Genomic DNA, 18,255 nt, shown 5'->3' on the forward strand with positions numbered 1-18,255 from the left:
CAGTGGTAACGTGGGCGGGGATGTCCGGCACTGGTGGATTAAGGCATTAGATGTCTCTGTGACCCGTTTTCCGACAGCCTAAAAACATCTGGCTTACAAGGTGACGTGGGAGTCACACAAAACAACAGGGCACAAGCCACAACACGTTTTCTCTGCTCGCAGGTGACGACGGGGGCCATCTGTCTGCCTTTGTGCTCAGGGTTCAGTACATGAGGAGCCCCCTCGCCACAATAAAGAGCTAGACGAAAGGCACTGTGTCAGAGCGCAGCCTGCTCTCTGTGCCTTGATGATTGGGTGGACGCGGTTCCTGCCAGAAGGCAAGTCATCCAAACAGGAATTAACGCTGGACGAAAAGGTGTCGTCCCAATGAGATATCAGGAGAAATTAAACATCAAAAATCTGACCACCGCAGGACATCACTTCAAAGACGTGACTGTGACACGTTTGGCACTGGCCATGCAGCGATAAGCCAGGCTACATTATTTAATATACTTCAATAATGCCATGATCTGGACAAAAAGTGTCTATAAAGGAGAATTGTCATTTTGATAGGGAATGTGCTGTTAAAATCCTAGCAAGCTACCTCTGTAGCAGATATAGTTTGCAGGCACACGTTCTCTAGAAGATGGTTAATTGTGAACGTCAAGACACACGGAGAGACTTATAAAGCAGGACTCATCCTCAGATGGAGCGAGAGCCGCGGCTCTCGGAGGGCTGACCTGTGGCCTTCTGCCGGACGCTGTTGCGAGCCTTTTCCACCCCCGGAGCCCCGGAGGTGGTGGCGCTGCGGGACCTCATGGGCTCCTGCACCCCTGCGCCCCCCTGATTCTTCCAGCTCAGCGAGAAGGAGCGGCCAGCGGCGGCGGACTTCTGGGAATCCTGTGATACCCCTGTGACTCCAGCGCACACACACAAAGAACAGAGACACGGTGAATTAATGGGCACGTTTCCTTTAGGGCCAATGCCTACAAAGCAGTTAGTAACGTACAACCATATATTAGCAACGTTAACAGGAAGTGATGTAATCAAAGTCCAACACTGACATCCAGAACTTTTTTGGTTTCTAGCTTCACTAAAGCCTGGAATGATTTCAGTATGAGTGGAATTCTCTATTACACACACATACATAGACCTTTACTCAAAAGTCACAGATTTTTCCCCTTGTGGGGACCAAAAAGGTGATCCCCACAACATCAATATAGCAGGTTTCCATCACATTGTACCCACTAAATACCTGCAATGTAATATATACACACAGCCCTGCTGGGGGGGGTATGGCTGTACCTCGCCACCTCTGCTTCTTCTCCTTCTGCTCACTGAGCCGGTCCAGCGGCAGGTTGCTCATGTCCAGGCCGTAGACGGTGCGGGCCAGCACGGCTGTCAGCGAGTCCATGATGTTGCCCCACTCGGCCACCAACTCCTCGCGGTCCGTGAGCGAGGACAGCACCGCCAGCAGCTCGTCCCACAGCTCCCGGGAGATGAACACGCTCAGGTTGGCCCGCACCCATGCCACGATGATCGTCTGGGCGACACCGGGGACACGCCCACATGGCTCAAGATACAGCATGCCATTCCAAACGGCAGCATTTATCTAGGCTGTGGGGGTGAGGCAGGGCAAACCCAACACAACACGGCCTAACTAGTCTGATGTCCGTCAGAGATGGTTCCTAAATATCTGGAGAGCCGCTGCCACACCGTTGATTTGAATATTCTATCCTTGATCTGATTCAAAGGCATCAGTTAATCGTAAAGGTCATAATTTGCTGAATGGAGGTGGAAATGTAACACATGGACCAGCTGAGGTTTAGTTAAAGATCTAAATATCTATATTACTAAGTAATGGATGTTCTCCCTGTTTAAATAACAATGTGTTCGAGGGAGAAACAGGGACCTATAAAGGTATGCGAGTCTATGTAATACAGCATCAATCCCCATGTTAGAGACACTGTGACACTTTCTCACGACGCCAAGAAGCTTGCGTCCTTTGCTGATGCTGACCAGCTCATGCCCACCTTCCCCACCAGCGCAAACTCACTCGGAAGAGGATCGCCGCCAAGCTCTCGGCAAAGGCGTCCTTCTTCTGGCTCTCCGTCGGTTGCTTCATCACCGCCTCCGTTATCCTGAGCAGGACCTGCAGCATCTGCTCCCTGCAGAGACACCCCCCCCCCTCCCCCACGTCAGAATCCCACTAATCAGACACCCCCACATCACACGTGTCTCTCGGCTCGTGTCATTTCTAAGGCACTTGTAAATTAGAGCCTGAAAATAGCCAGCCATGAGCTACGCAGGACGAGCCGCCTAATAAAGACACCGGCAAACTCCACCACAAACTATTCTTCTTCTACACAGCCATCCACGTCTTAGACTCACGCAGCAGACAGAAATAAATGACCTACCTTTGGCACAGACTCCGGTTGCGTGATTTATGAAGCGTTTTCCACGCACACAAAGCTAATAATCCACCCCATGGAATTTACAGAGAATATTTTTACAGGGAAACAGAAAAACTGAAACGACTGAAGAATCCATTCGGGGGTTTTGTTTTACATTTTTATTTTTAATGCAGCTACAGATATTTCCCAGCTACGCAGGAGAAAAGCATTCATTGATAATTACCATAAAAAGCTCCAAGAGGCAAAGGCGGGTATGGGCGGACTCACCAGGTCCTCCGGTTCATGCTGTGCTCCATGATCATACGCCTGTAGATGTTGAGGACGGCCTTACACACCTCCACCTGATCCTCCACCAGCCTGGGAACATCGTGGCAGGGCTCCAGGAGAAACACATTGGCCGAGTTTGTCAGGAACACCTGCAACAACAAACGCTGATGCCCAGAATGCTGGGGAACTGCCACCTCACCCAGACACCTCCAGCAGAGTCATGCATTCAATTACAAATCATTATTATTCACACGTTCAGTCCTGACTGAAGATCTTCCTGGAACGTGATCTTCCTTCATTCATATTTATCTGATCAGTTCAGTGGGAAAATCACAAGAAGAGTTTGCCATTCAAGAAGATTCTGGAAGGACTAATTCCTCATTCCCAAGTAAAGCTTTCACGCATCAACAACACAAGCTCTTGAGAGGAACGGACAAGGTCAACCCTGATTAGCACTTTACTGGTTGCACTGATTTGAGAACAAGAGCCCACAAGTGGAAATTATTTGGCCACCAGGTCAAATCTGAATTTAAAAAGCTGTTATTTACACATAGGGTAGGGGGGGCCTGGGGGGTGTGGTGGAGGCACAGTCTGTGGATTATATGTTAAGCACTGCGTCAGCCTGTGAAGGACGGGGGTGGCACTGCGGCCGGGTACCTGCAGCGTGGACTGGATACCAGCTTTGACGTCACTGTTCCCCTCCGCTGTGAGAAAGCCTCGGCTGATGGCGTTACTGAAGGAGGAAGTGCGCCCCCAGCTGGACGAACGCTTGTGCCCGTGGCTCTCCAAAGTCTGGGGAAGAAGAAGACATGCAGTCTCAGGTGGTGCATGCAGATCTGCACGTGAGCCATGCTGAGTGTGCATGTCACGCCCTTGCACACGCTCAGTGTAACACTACCTGCTCCGGCGGGCCATCTGTCTCAGCAGCCAGCTGCTCCAGTTCATCCTCTCCCTCCTCGTCCCGGCTGCCCTTCTCCGGTTCAGTCATGAAAGCCGGCTTCTCCTGCAGGATCCATTTCCTGTACACCTTTATCACCTTCCGGGTTGCCGAAGCCTCACAGGAGGGCAGCAGGAAAGCCTGCAGACAAAGATAGACAGTCCTGATACTGCTGGCGGGAACAACACGATATTGAAAGCATGACTTGGTAAACAACATTAATATTACACTACAAACTCATAATAAGATCTATCCACAAGGGGGCAGCAAAACACAAGTTAAAAACTGCTCACTGTTCTTTTCAACGGTACACGCATGACAAGTACAACCGTTTGCCTGTGATGCACATCTTAATCGTCATCAAAGAACAAAATGTGTGGATAATATTTATTATGGACATAAACTTCATAAGCTACAGCTGCATTATATGACTATTTATAGTGTTTTTTATTTTTTATTTTTTAAATCAAAGATGCTCCTGCAGCAATGATACGTGCTTATCTGACCGTGCACTATGATGGTGCAACATTCAGCTCAGGTAGCTGTTAAAAGGGACCCCACCCCTGGTGGACGGAGCTCCCACCTGGTGAAAAACTTCATTGACGAAGTTGACGTTGTCGCGGGTGGAGAGCAGGATGCAGTACACCATGTCGTAGACGCTGCGGTGCTCCTCCTCGATGCTGCACAGGCTGGAGTTGCTGGGCCTCCGGTCCGACAGCGTGCTGCTGTTGGAGTGGCTCTTCTCCTGCTCCGCCGGCCCGTTGGACTCTGATTCCGGGATCCTCTCCTTCTCTTTATCCTGGCCGGTACCGCCCGCGGTTACAGTCTGCCCACACGACGGAGCAATGAGCCAGGCCATGTGACAGACACACAGGAGATGGACAGATGGAGAAACAAGTAGGAACATGCGGGGACATGCACACACAAATATAGAAGCCAATAAAGCGGGCGGCCCAGCACCCATCAGGTCGGTGCACATTACAGAGCGTCACGTTCGCGATAAGAGAGCAGCGGTGACAGAGGTGACCTTTTGCTAACAGCCCGGGACATGTGCTTATCAGAATCTTGTGACTAAACATTAAAGTGTGATAACTTGAGGAATTTGTTCAGATTTGTTTTCCAGGACAAACTATTTCTTAATTCCAGAGGAACAGAAAACAGAAGAGCTTCAAGCAGGAGATTTATTAAGGAACAAACCATGTGTGCTATTGCTGCATTATAAATGATTATACGCACAACACCATTTAATTATATCAGCACGATATTTTTCATGTACAGTGATTTTTTGGAAAGGCTTTGGGGAAAAAATTATTATAATATGGCTCCAGGATGACAGGCATGGATTTCGGCCAATCCCAGCAGTGTGGATCAATCAGAACCGGCCACTCACCTGGATGAACTTGGGAAGGACCTCCCCTCCATTCTTAGTGCTGGACACAGCTGTGCTGATGTACTTCTTCTCCAGGAAGAAGGTGACCAGCCAGGTGATAAAGGCCACACGGGGGGCCAGGTACTGGTCCCGGGTGCAGAAAGTGCTCTCATTGTTGCGCGTCACGGGAACATAAAGGGGCTTCGGTCTGAAGGGGGGGAGATCTGGCACGGGGGTGTGAGAGCGAGAGAGGGACTGAAATTTCATGATGAAAAATGACATTAATAGGCTAATGCTTCATAGCCTAAGGGAGAGAGAACGATTTATTTTATTCATTCATTGATTTATTAATCCCCAGTATATTAAACAGGCACTTCAGATTTGTGTCTTTTTTGTAACGTTTATGTTTCGCACCATTTTGTGAACGATGTTGCAATTATTGGGCAACTTCTGGCAAATTAGCCAGTGAAGCTGGGGAACATCCCTAAGTCTGACACATTAAAATGTTAGGATTTTATCAAATAACTACTGATTTAACACATCAAAACATACAAACAAAATCTGATGGCTTTCTATATCAGCACACTGCAGACAGGATGCTTCCACTACCGACAGAAGGCTGCTCATCTTAACCAAGTGACGGATTCTCACCTAGCAGAGGCTTATAAAGGTTGGTGAACTTCGTGAAAGACGGGAACAGGTGTGGAAGGTAGTACTTCCTGAAAAGGCTGAAGAGGAACCTGAATCCAGAGTCTTGGTTCTCCTTGTTCTTCCATTCCAAGCTTGATGCCTTAAAAGAAGAGCCACCCAAAAGAGCGGGGAGGGGAAAACGTGGAGTAATGGACAGCCAAGAACGCAGAATGGGGAGCTGCTCGACACGGAGAATGGACACTCTGCCTCACTCTCACCTGCAGGACCATGAACTTGAGGAGCGTCTGGAGGATGTAGCAGGTCTGGTCCTCGACCAGCTTCTCTCCAGCTACTGCTGGCACCAGCGGTGTGATCTCCTCAGGGACAACCTTGGCTGCAAGATGAGTTTAGAGCAACCACCTGGTTATTGTGTCACATCCCAACTCTTGTGTCTGACAACACAGCCAGATACAAATATCTAAACCAGGGCTATTCAACTCATGGTCAAGGTCTGAGCCCTGCTGATTTTCCAGCCTTCCTTCACCTATGAGCCAGGTGTGAAGCCTCTGACCAATCAGAATCAGTAATTATTAAACTAACTACCTGGGAGACCTGAAAACAAGGCCTGGATTTGGAATCGAGGGCCTGAATTGAATAGCCCTGATCTAAACCAATCCCCTCTTCATGTTCTAAGACTCCCCATTCAATCACATCACAGATTTCCTCTTAGCACACCAGGCCTACTTCGGATTTTTCCTTTCCATCTTTTGTATTCTACGGGCAGGTGCTCCTACTCTTCTGACATCACAAATAGCTGGAAGCTACCAGATCCCTAGCAGTCCACGCTGGCTCAGAGCTCACCCTCAGGTGGGTTGGAATAGGGGTTGTAGATGATGGTGTCCAGAGTGCAGGGCCCACGTGATGAGGATACGGCGGGGAAGCCTGGCACCAGACAGGCGAAGATGAGGTACTGCTCTTCGGAGCAGTTATTCTGTAAGGCCTGCAGCCACAGCAGGAAGAGGCGGATCCCTTCACATCGGACCTGCGGCACAGAGCAGAGGCCGTCTTCAGCCGTTTGGACCCGCATCTCATTTCAACCAATTGCATCCCACTGAGACCAAGCCTGGAGGACTTATCAGATAAGCAATGGCATTCACAGACAGGTTTCCACTAAAACAATGTACAGAAAAGCTCGTTTTTGTCGATAACATCACTGATCGGCATCTGCTGGAAAACTGAGCGGCGGAGTCTGCTCGCGAACCGTGCAGGAGCGTTAGCGTGTGCGATGCAGCACGGCGGCGTGATCGTTTACCTTGAAAGAGTTGCCAGTGTGCAAAAGCTTCTTCAAATTAGAACCTGTGAGTAAGAAACGAAAGCAGACAAGACTTGAACAGGAAGCTGTGTACATGAATACAGAGCAACTGTCCCTGTAAAGGAGTCAGAAGAGCCAAACATGCTTTTCAAAAACACAAAGCTACGATGAAAAGTGAAATCCCCTTTTTGTGCAGTTAAAAGACCTATTAAGTGCAAGTAGAAAGGGACATTTAACTGCCCTACAGGTGAGGAAAATGCCCTTTTCTCCAGTGAATTAATAGGTATCTGGTGTGGAAACAGCGTGGAGGTAGGAGTGCATCCCCCTGACCCAGGATCTAAGCTCAACGGGAGGAGAGACAGAGCATAATGGCAGCAGTTAGTGGATCCTAAGCCGAAGCGGATGCCCGGGTCTGATCGCTGCCTCTTCCCCACAGAGCAACACACATGCCTTTCTGGTTCATGGGCCACATCACAATTTAGTATTTTAAGGTACGGCTGCCTTTGCATGGTGCAAATAAGTGAATAAACCAAACCACCTGGTCATAGGTCACTAAGCAGAAGGCATCAGACTGGTGAACTGCTCTGCTCCCATTCTAGAAGGTTCCTACTGAGCCACCCCCACATTTCCACACAAACTGGGTTTTACGGTAAGCGGCATTACGATCACAAGGACTGTGTTTGTGAGCAGATGAGGGGGATAAGATGCCTTCGGTGAGACAATGAGCCCTACTGCCTAATATAGTTGGGGGGGGGGGGGTTGGCTGACAAACAGAAGATAATAGAGGTTATCACTACCTCCAAGGTTTTTACCGCTCAGGATCCTGAAATGGAGCACTGCATAATTTAATTAGCAATTTGCATTTCAAATTAGACCCTCATTTGCATTTTCATTTACCTTTTTCCTCTGAAACTAATTATTTTCTTTGGACAAGAACGGTTTAAGCCTAGTTATGCCAATAATCATCCCCTGTGGGGTTTTTCTGGTTATAAGGACGCCGTGGCTGAGGGGGGGAGGGGGAGAACACCTCTGAGCACATGTGAGGGAAACACCGTCCGCCGCGCTAATCCACGCCGTGGAAGTGCGACAGGGGGAGGGGAACCAATAGGAGCAAGCGTAGCCTGGGCCCCCAGCTTCAAACCCCCCAAATAATGTGGCACTATGGCTGCTGGTGAACCAGGACCCAACGCTGAAAGTTATCCACTTGCTAGATACAGCCGGTAGCACACTGTTCAGTGACACGGGTGGCAAACTGGCAGGGTGCCGGGTTACATTTCGGGGGGGGTTAAGGTTTTGGGGTCCAGTAGGGCTCAAACTGGCAGGGGACCTCAAGCTGACACTCGAATCTGGGTTTCGGCCACACAGTGGTGGAGGAAAGAGAACTGCACCCAGAGGGACGGCCCCACGGAGCCTCATTAGAAAAGGGCTCTCCAGTGCTCATTAGCTAAAGGTCTGGGGAAATGTCAGCCGTAACACGAGTAAGAATACCTTAACGCCGTGCCGAGAGTGCGTTAAGTGCCGCTTACTGGTGTCCCTTCAGTGCACAGTAGTCCTTGTGGCTGTTGAGCGAACAGGGATGACAGGCTGGCTGCTTGACCAATGACAGCAGCCCTACAACCCCCTCTTAGCCAATGGGATTAAGCTTGACGGAAGACCATCAGCTCAGGTCTGCATCTCGCGCACATATCCAATGATCCATGTGGGAACCAATTCCTGTGTTCAGCCGCCCTCCCACCACCTAACGACTTACCTATACTGTGAAACTGCCATCTACTGTTAATTTTCTCTGGCAGAAGTTGAAGAATTTTCTGTAAGAGAAAGGAGTGTTACAACATTAATGCCATATACATACGGTCAAATACTATTTTTTAGTAAAACATGCCACATATACATCTTATTCACCAAAACAAAACAAAAAAAAAAACAGGTGAACTATTCTCTAAGACTGTAAAATGCTAATTCTTCCAGCCTTGAGTTACATAATAAAATTGAAGATGGAAACCTCTTTAGAACACACAGCGTTGGTGAGGTCTGGGGGGGTATACTGGATGTTTGCTGCTGGATGTTCGCTGCAGGACGCCCCCCCCTTTAGTGGGATGTTTTGTTGCATTACTGCCATTGGCCCGCCTTCCCAGGACAAAGGCTGACAGGGCATTCCCCAGTGGATGCTGGGTGGTTGGATAGCTTAAGAGTCATTTTCTCTGAAAGACTCAGCACGCCTGGCATCGACCGCGATGGACGACAGGCTGTACGAGGGATCTTTGACCTCTGGAGGAACTGCCTGTCAGTCTGACCGCCTGGCTGGCTGCCGGCGCGTATCACCACAGATGTCAATCTGTCAAACTTCAAGGCCCCAGTGAGAGGCCAATTACTCTGCTGCACCACTCATTTCAGCCTCCTGCCCCCCCTCCTCCTAAATCTACATCACCAACAAAGACGCCAAACGCCCCTCCTCCCAAAACCACAAAAACCTTCATGCGTTATTTAAGAGGATGGCAAAGTAGGTGGGGGTGTTGTCTAAGTGGTGTTTGGGGAATGGGAAATTAATGCTCATCACTTTCACTACTGGTGGCAAGGGGGAAAAACAAAAGAAATGACCCCCCAAACCCCAAAAAAGGCTAAAAGAGCTGGGGCAACAATGGAATCTAGTCACCAGCTCAGAAAGTTCCACCCAAGAGCAAGCAGACTTCATAGATGAGCGGTAATCTAATCTGCCATCATACTCCGGCCATAAAAATCAGGTATTATGGCAACTGAGCTGTGCACCGAATGGCCGAATCGCCCATTTACATGATCCATGCTTAGGCGTGCAGATAAGCACCAATCGTGACTTTGAATATGCTTTTCTGAAAGGTGCCTCAGGAAGACTGTTAGGATCGGAAACGGCAGTTCAAAAAATCCTGGAGCAACTCCAATACTGTGTCATCCTTCTTTGGGCTCAGCACACTTTCCACCTTCTTCTACTAGATAACTTATACAGACAGAAGTTGGCTGAATCCAGGCCCAGAGGCACCAATCAAGAGAATTCCCAATGGGCCACTTAGCTGATGTGCTGGTCAGAAACTAAATAATTTGACAAGTTTGAAATTGAGCTGGTCGGAAACTAAATAATTTTATCTTTAAAATTCTATAACGCTTCAGAATGTTACACAGTGAGTACTCTCACAAGCGCTCACACATACAATAGACCATGATTGCTCTGCGCAGAGTAAATGTGCAAATACGCAGCACGCGTGTCAGTGTGATCGCCTGTCATTTAGAACTGAGAGCGCCCTCAGCTAACTGCATGCTATTCCTAATCACTGGAAGTTTCGCTAAGGATGGATGCTAGAAAGAAAGCAGACTGGGCTTCTTGAAATGTCAGTAAAAAATTATCTAGATAAAACTTGAACTGTGGCATCATTTATCATAGTTCCCCAGAACAGAGACAAAACGAGCTGGTCTTAGGCATAAAACTCCTGGCCTGAAAACAGTCCCACTCCTTGCCTGCCTGAGTGGTTTAATTTCATCCAACAAGCAGTTCATGTTTCTTCACCTCCTGTCAACTGAGGCCCAAGCCCACTTTGAGGTCAACTCACTCAACATGTTGGTCAAAAAAGGCCAGTCTCTTAAATCTGTTATTTCTGTGCAGAGGAAAATCAAGATGGGGAGGATAAATGTCGAATGAAATTACAGCATGTTTTCATTATCGGCTTGGCTGCATTTTTTGATGTTTTACCAGCCAGAAAGGGGCCGATCGCTCAGGTAAAACACAGAACACCTGCACAAAATGAAACGGGCTGCTGTGCGGCAGACTCTCAGCTGAGCGGCATCTGCGCTGACTGCAAAGGACACTGACAACAGAAATCAAAGGAAACCGCAAGGACTGGATCCCAGCCGTACCTCTGAAAGGCCGGCAAGACGCACGAGCATGACCACGTCTCCCATCAGACAAGGAAGGCCAGAGGTGCCCATCTTAAAAGTTACAACCCATTACACTTGCATGTGTGGCAAGTAGAGGGTCCATCTACATGCAGGGGATTTTGACTGACAGGAGTCAAGACCAATGAGCTGCAGCCCTGAGGGTTAAAGCAGGGAGACACCACTTCTGCGACATAGATAGCCTGTTATTTACATGCTAAGCTTCATCAATAGTAAAAGGCAAACCTGTCTTTAACCCAAACGCTACAGGGATCCTCCCTTTCCGAGAGACCATTTCCAATGCAAAACAGCCAGTCCCCTGAAGAAACTTGGAGATTCCAAATGGCTACCACAGGACTGTGGCTCTGAGGGCTCATCGAGAAGATAAAATTATGCACAGGGTGTCTGAGAAGCTCGCGTTACTACTGTGACTCTCTTTACCCACGGAGATGAGCCAAAATAAGTCAGATTGCTACGAAGGCCAACAGAACATGTTCCCCCTTCAAAGAAATGGATAGAAATGCAAGCTGCTTTTGGTAAAAACACCAGCTAAAATAACCATCATCATCCCCATCGTCAAAGCACAGCAAGCAGCTCCCATACAGAAACTTCAGGTGCACAGTGAAATTCTAGCATTTCCAAAGCAATGATGGGCAATGGTGTAAGCCCATCCCAGGGCCCCCAGCATCCAGCACGAGGGGCGATGCCAAGCTCAAATGGTCGGCGAGTAACAGGCTCAGGGGCGTGCCGCATGCCCATCTGTCAGACCATGGGCACAGAGCTTCAGGGTTGTGTTTCCAAAACGGCACTATAGGCCTCAAATACAAGTGAGGGGGTGCTTTACATCTATATTCTGGTTTTATTCCTCCCCAATAGCAGCTCAAAATGTTTTTTTTTTTTTAACTCAAAGCAGGTAAAGGCTGGATGAGTAGTTACCTAAGAGTCACAGGAAAGCCTTCGGAGACCCTTCAGACCTTAAACTGACTCCCTGTCATTTCAGCACCTAGCTTCTTCATATTTCGGGTGATGTCAAATGTTTTTAATTATTTGTTAAATATCTCAACAAAAGTTTATCTCCCTTTGAACTACAGCAGTGGTAATTAATGCACCCTGTGTACATAAACAAGGAATGAAGACAGTCTGACGCTGATAAAAATCTCTGTGTTTGTTTACCCGGGGGACAGTAATTAACAAGTGGCTCCGTTACAGTAATATGACAAGGCAATATAACATAGCCCATGAAGCTGTGTTCAACATACCGTACTCCAGTGCACAGCAGTGTGCGTGTGTGTGTGTGTGTGTGAGAGAGAGAGAGAGAGAGAGAGAGAGAGAGAGAGGCAGAGAGAGAGGCCAGCCATATGAAACCTTACACCTCTGCTGAATAGTGAACACTATTTGCAGGGCAGTCCTGGCGACTCGATTGGTTCACACCAGCCAATCAGAGTGGATGTGCAAGGAAGCCTCGTTAGGTAGCATGCAAATCGTTTTATGGCGCTGTCACTTGGGCAGAGGCTGAAACACAAACTGCCCCTCTGCGCCCTGAGAGGGCCGTTGTTAGCCGACAGCCCCTCAGACAAGGAGCCTGTGTCTCCCAAGCGGGGTTTGCTGCACCTACAGCTCCAAAGACCTACTCAAGGCTGGAGCGTAGGGTCTCTTTACAGCTCTGCCACGAAGTAAAGTGCACGACGCCCGTCGGCGGTCACATGACCTAACAGACTTCCCTAAGAGAGCTCTGCACCGACACCCTATCCTCTTTCAGTCAAGCACTTTGGCAGGCACACATGATACAGCCATTTGAAGTTTCTTTATAAAGCAATATATCTGAAATGCTACTTTTCTGCGCTGAATGACACTACATTTTAGTCACACCTCTGATATCACCACCTAATGTGTTGCTTCACAAAAAAGCCAAGCATGCAACTGAGCCCGTAGGTTAAACTGTGCATATGGTTATGCGTCTTTGCATGATTAAGTCTGGAAGTGGCAGGACTCAAGAGGATGTAAATCAAAATTGGTCTTTTAGCTTTTAATTTTAATAAAGACTTAGCACAGGCCAACATAAATAGTATAGCTAAAAGTTCTATGGCACTTTTAACATCGATCCAGCAAAAGAACGATGGAACAAAAATTAATTCAGAAGGAAAAAATGTGACAGTTTTCCATGCAAGACCCTGGTGCTATTTTCCATTTGAAAAAAGGGATATGTAAAAGGCATCCCGCACCCCCACCCCCAGAGACCCCCACTCAGCTGCCTGAGACAAAGTCTGTGGCTGTGGCTTCACCAGGGAGTCAGGTGGGGGTCTGCAGCCTGGGTGGGGGTGGGCAGAATAAGGAAACAAACAAGAAACTGGGGTGGGGGGGGGGGGGTCACAAACCACACTGGTGGTAAGCTGAAAATCCATGTTAAAGCGAAGCAGGTCAGATGCCAGGCTGAGCAAAGGCCTTTGGAATGTGGGAGGGAGGGGGGCAGCTTTGTGCGTATGGCACCTTATTGCTGTGCCGCCCTCCGCCTTTATTAAATTGGCCTGGCCATCGGGGCCCTCCACAGGGTGGGGGAACACGTCCAAAAGAGCAGCCACCAAGGTAACGGGGAGTAATGAGCACATGGCTGTGAACATCTAACTAGTGAACTCTGCCTTTAGCTTTAATAAATGAACAACAACAAATAAATACTACTACTACAATAATGATGATGAAGATGATGATGATGACTGCACCATCACAGCCCTGTTACTCTCACCAAGGGCTCTTCACTATTTGTTTGTTTGTTTAATTGTTATCCATTGAGATGTGACTGAAACAAAGAAAATGTATTCCACCAGAAAGCTCAAAGAACATAAACACTCACAGCAGCTTCTTCCCAGGGTGAAGTTAATGTATATCTTTTTACGACAGATTTTAAAAGTGCTCAATATTTAAAAAAAATAATAATAATTCCAAAAGATCCAAATTATGTACTGTAATTTCATCAGTGGTAGTTAATATTTAATACTTAACCCAAAGAGGTTCCAGTGAAGCAAATTTGAATGTATTTGAATGTGTCCATTCTGACTCCGAGGCATGAAATGTCAGAAAGCAGAGTTAGCCCGGCCAATGCATGGAGTACAGCAGCTGCGTTATCTGTCAGTGCACTGGAAGACCACGGACGGGAGGTAGGGCCAGCCGCACGACGCCGCGATAAGCGGCTTTCACTGTGACGTTATTCTGAAAGGCTCCCTTCATCAATATTTTAAAAAAAACAAAACTATATTTAGGCTATGAGTGCAGTCTCTTGGTCTGGATGTTTTAATGTGTTTGCAATTTCTAAAAAAGCCAAGATGAAACCTAGATTAGTCCCACAGCCACAGAGAGCGTGCACTTATCAGTAATGCTGAAATTTCAGGTCCCCTGTGATCAATAATTAATACGAGAATGACGCCATTGCACACAGCAAACCCTAAAACATGGATTCAGGGTCGTTTGAGTACCTGAGGATTTTAAACATAAGATTGACATGATTAACCCCCGCCATATTGGTTACTTCAGCTGGCTCCTATTTGGCAAAACCAAGTAGGGAGAGAGAAAACACCATAATTCCACCCACATTAGGGTTTAAAGCCTTGTTCCTCCCACCACCTGCGTAAATACATTTGCCAAGCAGAGACCATTTCCCAGTTCTGATGTTATCAGTCATGTAACCAAAGTTTTACGTAGGGACTGTGGTGGAAAAAAAAAACCCAGAGAACATTTTCCTGCTTTTTGTTTCCCACGATATGCATGAAAAAGAAAATAAATTTCCCAATATAAAAATTAAAAATGTTAATTTTTTTTTTTTGTCAATGTTATGTAACATCCCCATGACACACAAAAACAAACCCAAACAGAATCACTTCCATCATCAACTTTTAAAACCCAAGTGAGACAATGCACTTCCTTCCTACCCCATCCATCCATCCATCTTGGTCATCTTTTTTTGAGACCAGTTCACCTAACTGCATATCTTAGAACTGCAGGAGAACACAGGAAAACCCAGAGAAACACAGATTGAACCCCCCCGACACACACACACACGCACACACACACACACGGATGCACACATTAATCCTCTTCCACTTAGGTTATTTGCTTTCCAAAAAAACAGCACATTTAACACCAGGTCAAAAGAACATACCTCAAAAATGAAGAGAATGGAGTCCAGCTCCTCCCTTTGTGATTTGTTCCCTGAAAGAGCAAATAGTTATGCAGTGTCAGTTTTGAGGTTTCAGGCCAGCAGGATGTCCTTTCCAGGACAGCTGGATGAGATGAGCTGAGTGAGCAGGGCTACACAGGGATGCAGAGCTATGTCAAAGCAGCACTAGTGGGCAAGAACTTTGACCGCTGCCCTCTGCAGGACACTGGGGGTTTAGGAGGCTTGTCAACATCACCAGATGTCCGGAAGCCCACTGTATCACAATACATTTTTGCAGCAAAAACTCTTGCACAGCATTTTCTGACTCATACGAGGCCAGTCTGCCCAAGGGAATTCGACAGCCAGGTGTCCTTGAATCCACAGAGGTTTTTTCCTCGCTCTCCTACAACCACCATGTTTTCTCTCTTCCAATGACTTTGAGAATGACTTTTAAGACTGTGTAACATTAACTGTGGTGACGTCGGTTTGTGAGGACTGGAGTATTTTGCAAAGCTGCTACTAAACCCTTGTTATACATCATAGGGCAGCCATATTGAGAAAGGTACTACATACAAATTTGAAGAATTGAACTAGGAAATATGATTCAACAGGTTAAAGCGAATGACTGGTTGGGTGGCGGGTTGGGTTTTCCTCTCGGAGATAGGTGGGCAGGGGTTCCCAAGCTTAAGACTGATAAGCACTAGCGTTTACAAAGACTGCTCAATTCCACCATGTTGTGCGCTGGCCAGCCCCAGCATTGAATTCAGTGCTGTATCTATTTACTGTCACTGTAAACAGCCTAATTAAACATACATATCAGGGACAAAAAGTATGTACCACATATTTAATCATGATGTTAAAATGTTAGCCACATGCTAGTCCACCGAGCCGGTGTACCAGCTCCAGTCTGTGAAGGGCTGTAATTTCAGCATGCTGGGTTTTACAGAACAAGCTTGGCATGCGCGGAGCACGCCATACTGTGCTAAACGAACCTTGAAATGAGACTTGTTTGGAATGTGCGCACACACACGGTGGGCAAAACAGCCTATACATTTATAAACAGCACAAAAAACAAAACTCAAGATGTCATAAGCACTTGATTTCTCTGTAGTTGTCATGGAGCAACCAATCACATTCACTCCCCATGAAGGCACTTACACCATGTCAAGTATTTATTTAACAGTCCCTGACAGACATAAATGCTGCACTAAATCAATTTTCACAGCAGCAGGAAAGTGTGCTAATTGTAATGTTAGCATCAAGGCTACACTGGGAGTTCTGACGATCTAATACTGCAAACGATCTAAACTACAATGAAGACTCAGCATCTGCTGAGTAATGTTGACTTTTTTTCCCTCCCAGCTAATAATTCCAGTTGACATATCAAGTTTTTGGAATTCTTTCGAAGACTGAAGGCATTGTGTGAATGACAGACTGTGGCCTGTCTTCTATCCGCCTTTGTGTGTCGTCGTGAGCTCCACACCCTTAAACCCAATGAGCCACGCCTCTGACCTCGACGACAAAGACTTCAGGTGGCTCGAACGCTGCCTTAGAACGACGCTCTAGGTCTCACCCATTTTCAAATGAGACGGGTAAAACAAGATCACTGAGGGTTGAATAAGGAACCAATAATGATCCAGAACAACTACAGCAAAAAAAGGAACAAACAAACTTAACTGATGTCGACACTTTACATTGAGACATTCTCTACACTGCCTGGTGTGGGATGGTGCAAGATGACGACGGGCAGACTTACCTCTTTGCTTTAAGTTATTTTCCAGTGTAATGAAATTTTCATAGAAGATAAAATAAATCTGTGAGCAGTTGGTTTCAAAGAATGCCTTCAGTTCACTCTTCTCTGTGTTGACCTCTGTAAAAAATATATATATATATATAATAAATACTTCAAATCACAGGAAACGAAAACTCATATTTAGCAGTCAAAATTTAATTTAAATTTAACATCATCGAGAGTGATTTGTTCTCTTGGCAATGTACTTTATACTATATTTTTTTTCAGAATGTGTGCTTCCTGGCTTGATATATTTGGTTGTTCTATTTAAAATGAAAGCATGTTTAATAACGTAAACAGGGATTTAAGTGATATTCAATCAGAATAATGGAAGAAAGAGGTCAAGTCCTCACCACCATCTGATCAGAGATCAGATCCTTTATCTAACATTTGGTTATTCATTTACCTCAGTTGACCCTATATCCATCCATGCAATTAAAAAAAATATTTTACAGGAACAATTAAGGTTACCCTGCTCAAGATTCCTACATCAGCCCCAGGGACTAGAAAACTCTAGGGTACAAGTAGCCACTACTCTACCTACTGCCCCAATTTTTTTCACTTTCTTAAGTGGCCTCAGTTCTCACACACGAAAAGTAAATCTCTTTAATCCCTGGATTCTGTACCCAGCCTCAAAACACCCCCCCACCCCCAGACCTCAATGCTTCAACCAGCTCAATTCTGGAACATTGCCAGAAAGAGTTCTACTATGTCACATAAGAGGAACATTGGAGGGGACAGCATAAATCACCCCGGGACATAAACAGGACGCATTCGCCGGCCTTGCCTTCAGCTAAAGGCCATGAGGTACAATGACCAAGGCATTATTATGGGTTTTTGCCCCGAGCGTCACACCAATTCAGCTGCTTCGATTCTGAATAATCGGGATACTCGATTGGTGGTGTCCCCACCCATCAGCAAGTCATCACAGGAGGTCGCTTCCCTTAAAGGATGAAATGATGACAAGCCGTATAATTAGACATGAAGCCTATGGAAAAAGTATTTCACGATGGCGGAATAACTTGACACCTTACTCTCCTGGCAAACTATCCCCACTCCCACAACAGATTCCATGAGGGTAGAAATTACACGCAAACATGTCATTCAAACCCCCGACCATCCGGAAAGTCACAGGTGAAGGCGTTGTACTCGTGAAATAAATAATCTGTTCCAGAAAACCAGTTCGCATTCAGTGTCATACACATGTAGGCTAATCAGGTAAGCGTCTTTCACCACAGGCATGGAGATCCCACAGGCTGAAAACACCATTGCAGTAAACACTGCACAAACTACGGGCTACACTGGAGGAATTTGACAAAAGGACGATCCTTGTGTCACGTTAGGACAGCAGGTGAAGAAGCCAGATATCTGGACTGTAGTGTTTCATGAGCAATACATCACTCTTCACTTGTGAAAGTGAACGACAGTCATGTTTAAATCAAAGTGAAACAACACTGCAAAAAACACAGGAGGAGCCAACAAGCAGATGGCAAAGCAACTGCCAAATG

The 18,255-nt window shown here is 46.7% G+C and overlaps 1 protein-coding gene across 5 annotated transcripts in view; it reads right to left on the bottom strand.

Moving 5' to 3' along the window:
* ralgapa2 (Ral GTPase activating protein catalytic subunit alpha 2) overlaps window positions 1-18,255 on the bottom strand; it is a 92,231-nt gene that overhangs the window by 60,892 nt on the left and 13,084 nt on the right. For 3 of the 5 annotated variants that reach the window (XM_072698748.1, XM_072698744.1, XM_072698747.1), the window contains exons 2-16: window positions 16,712-16,825; window positions 14,959-15,008; window positions 8,659-8,716; window positions 6,909-6,952; window positions 6,458-6,638; window positions 5,875-5,990; window positions 5,618-5,756; window positions 4,988-5,190; window positions 4,181-4,423; window positions 3,559-3,738; window positions 3,318-3,452; window positions 2,661-2,809; window positions 2,036-2,147; window positions 1,285-1,522; window positions 720-890 (exon numbers count right to left, since the gene is read on the bottom strand). In XM_072698748.1, the coding sequence (XP_072554849.1) occupies window positions 720-890; window positions 1,285-1,522; window positions 2,036-2,147; window positions 2,661-2,809; window positions 3,318-3,452; window positions 3,559-3,738; window positions 4,181-4,423; window positions 4,988-5,190; window positions 5,618-5,756; window positions 5,875-5,990; window positions 6,458-6,638; window positions 6,909-6,952; window positions 8,659-8,716; window positions 14,959-15,008; window positions 16,712-16,825 (2,133 nt within the window). Of the gene's footprint in view, window positions 1-719; window positions 899-1,283; window positions 1,523-2,035; window positions 2,148-2,660; window positions 2,810-3,317; window positions 3,453-3,558; window positions 3,739-4,180; window positions 4,424-4,987; window positions 5,191-5,617; window positions 5,757-5,874; window positions 5,991-6,457; window positions 6,639-6,908; window positions 6,953-8,658; window positions 8,717-14,958; window positions 15,009-16,711; window positions 16,826-18,255 lie in introns of all 5 variants that reach the window. The other 2 variants (XM_072698746.1, XM_072698745.1) reach the window with 1 other exon arrangement.

The sequence above is a fragment of the Paramormyrops kingsleyae genome, chromosome 14 (assembly GCF_048594095.1).
Source record: "Paramormyrops kingsleyae isolate MSU_618 chromosome 14, PKINGS_0.4, whole genome shotgun sequence".
Lineage (NCBI taxonomy): Eukaryota > Metazoa > Chordata > Actinopteri > Osteoglossiformes > Mormyridae > Paramormyrops > Paramormyrops kingsleyae.